The sequence below is a fragment of the Ochlerotatus camptorhynchus genome, unplaced genomic scaffold (genome assembly GCF_037179485.1).
Source record: "Ochlerotatus camptorhynchus isolate MF236.1 unplaced genomic scaffold, CSIRO-AGI_Acam_v1.1 ptg000362l, whole genome shotgun sequence".
Taxonomy (NCBI): domain Eukaryota; kingdom Metazoa; phylum Arthropoda; class Insecta; order Diptera; family Culicidae; genus Ochlerotatus; species Ochlerotatus camptorhynchus.
The window spans coordinates 107525-117564 of record NW_027040850.1 but is presented as its reverse complement, the minus strand read 5'-3'; the positions used below and the strand labels follow the sequence as shown (position 1 = coordinate 117564).

At 36.1% G+C, this 10040-nt stretch overlaps 1 protein-coding gene across 1 annotated transcript; it reads left to right on the top strand.

Moving 5' to 3' along the window:
- Positions 1 to 1889: 1889 nt before the first annotated feature.
- On the top strand, positions 1890 to 3392 carry LOC135709724 (zinc finger protein Elbow-like; the record flags this gene model as incomplete). The annotated part of the gene is made up of 1 exon (XM_065232097.1): positions 1890 to 3392. A coding segment is annotated over one exon (1347 nt), but the record flags the coding sequence as incomplete, so codon positions are not given.
- Between the last annotated feature and the right edge of the window lie 6648 nt (positions 3393 to 10040).

Below are 10040 nucleotides of genomic sequence, written 5' to 3'. Positions count from 1 at the left end.
AGTTCGGAAAAAAACAGCTGTTGCGTATATTTTCCGTTTTTTTTTTGTTTTTGTGATATAAAACTGCATATATTTTCCTCCCATTGGTGACCGGTTCAATACAATCAATCAAATAACTGATACCAAGAGTACAGTTTTCAATGAAAGCTACTTTCAATCATCTAACAAAATTACTGATTCTTCTTGCTGAAAATTTCATTCCAAGATGCATGTAGTCAAATTTTATGGGTGTACATAATTAGATGCAAAGTGTACAATACTATAATTTCAAGGCAAATGATGCTTCCAACAAATGGGCTCTGAGACACATTCAAACGTTTTATTATACGGTATTTTTTTACCAATATACATTTTTGATGAGCTCTGGAAATGCTTCATAAAACTAATTCGAAATTTATTGAGGAAATCCTTTTTCAAAAACATTTTCAATCTAGTTATAACTCAAAAAAACACGTGCTTCGCTGGGAAACAATTGCAAATTACTCTAATATAAACGAACCATGTATTTTGAGTCTTAATCACACAACACATAACACAACACATAGAAATTAAAAACAACCCAGAATTAAATTCATTTCACTCATAGCCCATCTTCTATACGATAACCTAAATTTGAGTAACCCAGTTTAAAGTAGTTTGTATTTAGCTACGGCAAAAAAAAATACTCACTAGCTAAGTCTTGCTACACAAAATTAAGTTTAATTCACTTAAATTTGGGTTTATATTACATTACTCAATTTTGGTTTCTTGTACAGAACAATGATCCGAATCTTTCGTTGTATTTTTGACAACAATAGTGAGAGGGAATGAAACGAAGAAAGGTGGCTAAACTCAAATTTGTATTTAAAAAACCCAAACTATGGGTAGTTTTATTTTTCTGTGCACGCTGCCAAAAACATGTCATAATGCAATAGTGACGGCAGGTTTAGACAGCATGCTTGTCTGAGGCCTTGTTTTTCCCTGCTGTCCAATTTAATTTCACGCCTTCACGAACCGACCGTCATTCGTCAGCTGTCCAAACTGTCGGCGCTCTGTTTGCAAAGCCGAGAGTGAAGATTGCGCAAAAATCACCGTCACACTCTGGCTTACAGTTTCCGCTACAAGCCCGCGTCCCAGAAATCGTTTTTTACCTTCATCTTTCTTCTTGTGGTAAAAAAGCGAGAATAAAATGGAAATAACTTTATTTGTCTCTGGTCTGCCTGCGCTTTAATCCTCCCTCTGATGGAGTGGTCATTAGGCGCGGTACATAAATTACGTAACACACAAAATCAAGATTTTGGACACTCTCCCACTATGTAACAATAAGTAACGAATCCTAAAAATAATTTGTATGGATATTTTATCTAACGAGTATCCTTCAAATCATTTGTGTAAATCGTTCGTTATCGTTCAGGAATGGTATTCTTCTATTATTGTGGATAAGACCTCCCTCCCCCTTTTTGAAGCTTAATAACCACAGTAAACAGTTCAATTTTTATTACAATAGTAAGCTTTCATACAAGGAGCACGTGGATTTATTTATCAACACATTTTGTATTCGCATTTTATTTATTTTTTAACTTTGGTCAATCTGCAACCCATCTGCAGGCATTACGTAATTTGTGCACGAAGCCTTATGTGGCCGTCTCTAATGTGATGAAATAAAAGAAAGGCTGCCGCCGCCGCAATCAAGGCGGAAAATGATCAAAAGTCAAATTATCGCCTCACTTAACCCCATATCACTAGAAACGTCGGTTTGCAGACGGACACGCCACATCAACCAAGTTGACAAGGTTTATTTTAACGGTGGATGGATATCGGTTCAAGTCTATAGCTATAGGACTTTACTGAATTTATGTTTTGTGTATAGATGTACGTTTAACACTATTCTTTTTTTTTTCTTCTTACAGTTTGACTCCAAGACAAGCCCGTTGGCATTGCTGGCACAGACATGTAGCGCAATTGGTTCCGATTCACCTAATCCAAAACTTCTGGCCAACATAGAAAAGAGTACAAAAAACAACCGGGACAAACTGTCACCTGGTACACTATCCAGTGGGTCTTCAAATGATACTCCAAAATCGAGTTTCAAGCCATACGAGCCATCTACGGTGAATCATGACCGAACTAAGTCACCAGATGACAGTCATCATTCAAGTGCGAAAAATAAATCTCCTAAACGGTCCATCAGCGCATCTAATATACAACCCCAAAATGGTCGCTGTGAATCAAACCAAAGTGCTGCTTCATCTCGATCTTCTCCCTCGAATCACAACCGAAGAACTCCTGGTAGCTCGCACCAACAACAAGAGCGCAACAATAGTCCAAATCGTGCCTCATCCAAAGATTCACCGAATACGTTGAGCAGTTCTATGGAACCCGCAACCTTAAAAACACTTACGGAATCTGCAAGCAAGGATCCCAGCAGTAACGGTGAAAGCAATGTGAGAGCATCCACTTCAGCTCCAGCCTCTACTACAGTTGGACCACCGTACTATTCCGGATACGGAAGCTATCCAATGGATCTTATGACTGCTAGTGCACTGATGTCACCGCACCACCAAATGTTCAAAGCAGCGACTATGAACCCTTACTTCAATTACTCCAAAATGAAAATGCCAGGAGCACCTGACTCGATGATCCCAGTGTGTCGTGATCCCTACTGTACTGGTTGTGCCTTAAGCTCTCATATGCTGGGAAAACTCGGATCGTCCGGTTGTCCAGCGGGCTGTACTCAATGTGACCATCCAGGAAGCAAATCTTATTCACAAGCTGCAGCAGCAGCATCCTTAGCCGCTAGTCAATCATCCGCTGCTATGTATGCTCATGCTCAACTTGCCGCACTGGCGGCAGCTTCTCAGTTACCTTACGTATGCAACTGGATAGGCAGTGATTCATCCTATTGTGGAAAGCGATTCGCAGCTTCCGAAGAACTGTTTCAACATCTGCGAACGCAACACGCTGCCGGTCTTTCAATGTCAGAAGCTCTGCTTAACCCTGCCACAGCAGCTGCAGCCGCGGCAGGATTACCTCCATCCCATCCACTGTTCCAAAGAACTTATCCAACACCACCCTTAAGTCCCATGTCAACTGCCCGCTATCATCCCTACGGAAAACCATCTCTACTCCCTCCTTCCATGTCTCCGGCCTCTTTAGTCGGTATTCAGATGCCACCACATCCTTCACTAGCGCAGTACTTTCCTCCGTATTCGTTCTATGGAGCGCGATTAAACGGGTCAAATAATATGCATCCCTAAACGTTTTGTTCGGTTTGTAAATAATTTATCGTTTTCTTATGAAATGTTAGTCATCGGAAAGGAAATTTTAATGTAATAAAACGATACTTTGTCGAACTCTAGGCACTCTATTGCAATATTTCAGAGAAGGAAAAAATAAAATATTTTCTTGGAACAAACTCACTTCTTCACATGAACAGAAATATCACCGCCTCATTGAGATTTTTTTACAACTGCATATCACATAGATTCTAAGGCACTGATAATGGAGATGAAAGACGGTCTGAGCCCCGTCAAGAGAGAGAAAGAAGAAACGACGCATTAAAAGTAATCAAAAGATTCAAGTAATAAAAAGCGCTGTCTTTTGCCTTCATGAAGTGTCATCGGACTGAAAAACCTACATCTGGTTGGGTGATAAATCTTGTGTTACGCCATTTCTCTTGACGCGCACTAATTGCGATACTAAAAAGCTCACCAGCGGCGACGTGGCGTTGGCCATAAATTATCCACCCTGACCGAAAAGCAAGAATTATCATCATCGCTGCTGCTGCAGCAGGCAACATGAGACTAATACCGTTGGAGTTGGCGGCTGAGATGGCACAAGATCACAAGATGTTTGCCTGCTGTATACTGGTGGTGATAGAGTGGCTGTATCCAACAAAGATTGCATTTGAAATCATTTATTGAGTTGAAGGTAACCAAAATGCTCAAGGTGAAAGTAATCTAGTGATTAAATAAAAATTTCATAAAGGGTTTCTCTGCGATACTAGGCAATACTTCAATAATGAACATGTCCAAACCAGTTCGAAAAAGTAGTGTAAATTTCTGTTCAATATGATGCACATAAATGGAGCGTCACTTGTCATATAAGTTTACATTATAAATAATGTAAAGTTCTGAGACATTTCATGCAATGTAGCAAATATTGTATACAAAAGCCCATCTTTGTTAACAACATTGTTAACAAGTTGTTCGGTTGCATGAATCAAATACAAGTTTACGTGAATGAATGCTTACATCACAATTAAAATTCAGAATTTTTATCTGTGCAGGCAAAATTGACGCTCGTATATGTCAGTCTCAGAGCACCAAAATTTACATGATTTGTTCTAAGTGTGCATATATGTAAATAACTAAATTTACACTTAGTAATAAATAAATTTACACGTGACGGAATCCATCTTTGACATAAAAGACGAGACGTAAACAACCATGTCATGTAATGCTACGAGACTAAAAAGATCGTTGCACTACGAAAAGTACGTTTGATTGAACCATATTTCGCGTCTGTTATGGCTCAAATTTATGTCGAAATTCACGCTCGTATGTCACCCTCAGAGCACCTAAATTTACATGAACTTTTCTAAGTGTGTATGTCACTCTCAGAGCACTGAAATTTACATGATTCCAATTCTGTATATATCAGGCATAACATTTGATAACGGCACAAAAGCATTTGTAAACAAACTTTCTAAGGCCCTTTACACGCGAACCAAAGTACGCACACGCAAACCAACAACATCATCGGATAGGAGAAACTATCACCTTTCCGAAAGTGGTATTGGTTTGCGTGTGCGTACTTTGGTTCGCGTGTAAAGGGCCTTAGAAAGTTTGTTTACAAATGCTTTTGTGCCGTTTTCAAATGTTATGCCTGATATGTTTGCGCATTAGGAAATTCGAATGAATAATATAAAAATGAATGTTATGTTCGCGGAACTATCAATCGCGCAGATATCATGGTAAATTAATCTCATTCAAACAAGTATAAATACTTTTAAAAAAATCTTGTACATTTAGGTGCTCTGAGACTGACATATACGAGTGACAATTTTCACATAGAATTGAATCATAATAGACATGAAATTTAGCTCAATCAAACGTACTTTTCGTCGAGTAACGAACTTTTCAGTCTCGGAGCACTAAATTTTACATGAAATGTTTGTTTACGTCTCATCCTTTATGTCAATGATAGATTCCGTCATTTACACGTGATATTTCTAAGTGTGTAAGGTACACTAACAGGCGTGTAATTTTAAATGTCCTGTAAAATTACAAGGTGAGCCTATCTAAAGCCATCATGTAAAATTCAAGTGACGTTTACATGACATTTTTCAGGTCGTGTAAATTTAAAAACCAATTTAATTTTCATGAATATGCATGCTCTTTCTATGTGCATGGAAATTCGTGTAAGATTACAAAATAATTTGACGCTCTTTTGGAATTCAAGCTGGCGGCTTCTGGTATTTTTTTTAACTATCAAATTCCCTACAATATGGGTATTTTTAGAACGGAAACAACGTGTAGAAACTGAAAATCGATGGTTGATTCCATTTTGGAATCCGATATGTTGGTTTCCAGTTTTTAAAATCCACACAATTCAAAAAAGTAGCGTAAGTTTCTTTTCAATATAATGCACATAAATGGAGCGTCACATATCATATACGTTAACATTATATATCATGTAAAGTTCTGACATATTTCATGCAATGTAGCAAATATTGTATACAAAAGCCCATCTTTGTAAACAAAATTGTTTACAAGTTGCTCGGCTGCGTGAAATTAAATACAAGTCTACGTGAATGAATGTTTACATCACAATTAAAATTCAGCATTTTTATCTGTGCAAGACGGCGACTTCGTAATCTGGTACGCCAAGAAAGCAAGCAGCCGACCAAACCACTTCCTCGTTGAACGCTCAAGCTGGTATATCTCAGGATTAGTTTCAACAGAATCATTGCTAATCCGCCTCGAAACTAGTTAACCTGATTCCCACAATAAAAATAGCAAAAAATCTTACATATTTTATTTCTTATTCATTATTGTTTATTCATCAACATGCGAAACAAAATAAAAAAAATCAGCATAAAATGTAAGCAAATAAATTACTAAAACATTCGGTAACTAGTGATTTTTCCATTAACAGAGTATTCAGTTAACAAAGAGACGCAGTAAAATTTTACCGACTTTGGCAATCTAGACTCTATGTGTGGAAATGCAACGTATCGAAATCATTTCTAAGCAAACGTAATATATTATGCCGTCTTCCTTGGCCAACGCAGCACGCATTCTATTCAAAAATTACTTTCCTATTTTATAACGTAGGAAGGAGAGGTAGGATGGTGCAAAACGCAACGTTTAAACAAGGTCCTCAATTGCTTGCGTATGGAAGCTGAAATCAAGGAGAAAGTAATTTAATATGGTACAAGTACCTGCATATGCTCCAACTATGCTCGCACGCTTCCACTATGTCGCACCACAAAAATACGTATGGGTATGTCATAATAGAAGCACGCCACAGTGGAAATCCCGAGCCATAGTTCAAACACTTATCCTAAATCAAAATGAAGCACATATAAGATTAGTTACAAAACCATGTACAATAATGATGTTTAACATTGTTTCCTGAGTAATACTTCAATGAAAACAACAATGAAAGCTTGTCAAGCACTTTCTGAAATATTTCAACAGTATAATTCCCTTGCAAACCCAAATAAATCTATCTGCGTAAAAATAAATAAAATAAGAGTGATTTGCGGCAAAACCCGCCAGTATCACACCCAACGTCAGTGCCTATACGTAAGCGTACTACGACGCGGCTCTCAATCAAAGGAGTAACAAGTGTGATACTATCACTTCTAGACTAGATCTTTGGTTCTCTCATGCAGTGGTTTAACAGAGAGGGGAAGCTTAGTAATCCCCATTGCCTGCCCATGGCGTCATTCTATCGCGGCATGAGCAACGGCAACGCCGGCCATAGCAAGGTGCAAAAACTAGCCAAGGGGAGGGATATTTTGTGATCAACTTATTAAAAATTTATTATTCAAGGGTGGCTCCAAAATGTTTTTTTTTTTTTTATTTGTTATTGTAAAGTTGAACATTATTAGGCAATAATAAATATCCGTAAACATTTTTAACGCTCTAGATCAAGTAAAAATCTGTACCCTATTAACCCTTTTTCTAGTAAAACCCATTTTATTATATTGCAAAAATACTTTATTTTACTTAATCAATAATACTTTTTTGATTAACATCAGGTAAATTTATAATCTGTTAATGAAAAAGTTTTAATTGAATGAAAAAAAAACAAATTTTCAGCAATTTATCATATCTTCACCAATTTGTTTTTATATTTTCCAAATAATTTGGGAATACTAATCTGAGGTATTTTGACAGCTTCAGAAGCGTTGATCAATTTTTCAAGATAAGCAATTTTTCCAACTTCTCAATGTAAAAAATTAGACTTTGGCGTTATCTATGTGGATGAGATCTGTTTATGCAGCAATTCCATAGAAAAAAGTTAGTCTCAGAATTTTGTAAAATTTGTATAGTTCTTCCTTATCAAAAAATATTAGACTCATATTTTTTTACCCCGCCATTAGGGTAACCATTTCCGTGTTATGGACTCCGAATTTTTTTTTAATGCCTTCATTCATAACTTCTGAACCTCTTGACCGATTTTCACGGCTGACCATTTAAATGAAAGGAGTTTTAATTTAATTTTAAGGAAAATTATGCAACACTCAGAGATATTTGATTTTGTATGTAAAAAAAATACAAATGCTTTTTCTTGATTTTCACTGCGAGGGTCTTCAACAACTTCTTATATTAGTATTTTTAATTGAAAGATCATTTAATTTTACACAACATATAGAAATTAGCGATGTCGAAAAAGTCGTTTTGAACATTTATTTTTAAATTAAAAAAATCATTATTCCGCAATATATACACCACTTATGCATGGAAACGATGAAGATGCAAGGTAGTTATCAACCCAAGTAACACATAAAACAACTTTTTGAAAATTAATTAGAACGATTTGTTATACAAAGGTATTATAAGTGATGCAGAAAACATCCCATTCCATATGAGGTTTATAGATGTTTTCTTCATACTTCCTAGATTTCAACATTTTTCAAAATAGTTTTCTTTTGTTTTTATCAATAAATGTTATTTAAACGTGCATTTTACTGTTTTAATACCACTATAAAACACGTCATATACAAAAACAACCTTAGTTGAATTTATAAAGTTCTTGAAGAGATTCTGTACTTTCCATTGACTGGCGTGGGCATTGACGGCGCCATTGAGCCGGACTGTCTCTTCACGCAGTGATTGACAGTTTCTTATGAGGTTTTCGGAGGTTTGTTATAAAGAAAGTGGAAAACACTTTTTTATGTCATCTTACAATTAATACAACTGAAAAGGTGCAGGTTTTAATAAAGAGTTTAAAATACTTTGAAAATTACACTCTGGCAATTAAATGTACGGTTTGCTGTTTACAAAACGTCTTTATGACGGATCGAAGGCGTGTTGCATTGGCAAGAACATGATACATACTGATAATAAAACTTTTGTCAAGCGGAGTTGATCTAGTTAGGATGTAATTAATTCCTTGGTGTGGTAACAGTATTCGAATCCCATGCTCAAACTTTTTTTTATTTATTTTTTTTTCCGTTGGTTTATATGATGTTTCCAAAACATGTTATGAGACCAGTATTTAGTTTTATAAGCTCCACGTCTTGCGCTTTCTAGGTTGTATGAATTTATTAAATCTAGATAAACATTTCAATAGGTCCTATCTGCATTGATCTATTCTCTTCATCGACTTTCTCTTTCGCCAATAACTCAGCTGCAAAACCTTTCCCTGTTGTATTTGACGTTTTGGACTTTAGATAAGAACCTCCTTTATCAAACTATGTGGTAGAATTAGCGCGAAATCTGCACAGCAGTAGTTATAAAAAGAGAAAGTCAATGAAGAGAATCGATCAAAGCAGATAGGACCATTTGAAATGTTCATCGAGAAATGATGTATATTAAAGTATTATTGATTCTTTAAGCAAGTAATTGAATTTTCAACATCTTAATGACAAGCCGTGTTGCTTAGGAATGCGTCTCCATCGAGTCACAGCAGCTGTGACTATCGAAATCTATGAGTAACTTACAAGTTGGGTGCAACATTCCGTTCAGCCTGGGGGCTGTCCATAAACCACGTAGACCAAGTTTTAGACATTGAAGATCCTACCTTCCCCCTCCTATACATTACTAAATTTTTAAAATATTTTTACCAAGCGTATACTTTGGCTGGACTCCCCACCCCCATTAAAGTCTACGTGGCTTTAAAACAGGCCAGTTTGGCATTATTCATTTGGGTATTAAAATTCTGGGAGAAGTACTTTAATGCTACAGAGAATGACGAGAACGAAGAAAAATAAGTAAAACATCAAGCATTTATTTTCTTTATTAACAATTTCACACATTTTTCTTCCGTTGAAAATCAATACCGTTTGACAGTAATACATATACTTTTCGTTTTAAGGCTTAAAACTATGGAATGACTGTGTCACCGGAATTTGGTTCACACGTGAATAACGATTTTTTTAAATTTTCTCCTGTATGTCAATTAATGGTTTTTAGAATCTAGATCTCAATCCTCGAAAATGCTCCGTATCAATTGCATTTCTGGACAGTTATTTGACAATCACTGATGGTGCTGGCCCCATTCACATTTTGAAGTCATTTAAAAAATTGGATAATGTCAAGAAGCGAGTTTTCATCGAACAGAATCCATATGATCTAACCTAAGATTGTATGCAAACGCAAACCAACTAGAATGATTGACAGTCACACTGGTCAGCTAATCTCGAAATTATTTACTATTCTTAGTGAAGGTTATGGATATATTTTGCCCACCTGGCTATATTTTGCACATTTGATCACATAAAGTTAGTAAAATTTTAGAATATTGTAAAAGTTACATGAACATTATTAAATTACTTAGCGTCTTCCATTTCTGTTTTCAGCGAAATATTTCATTTAATGGTAGTA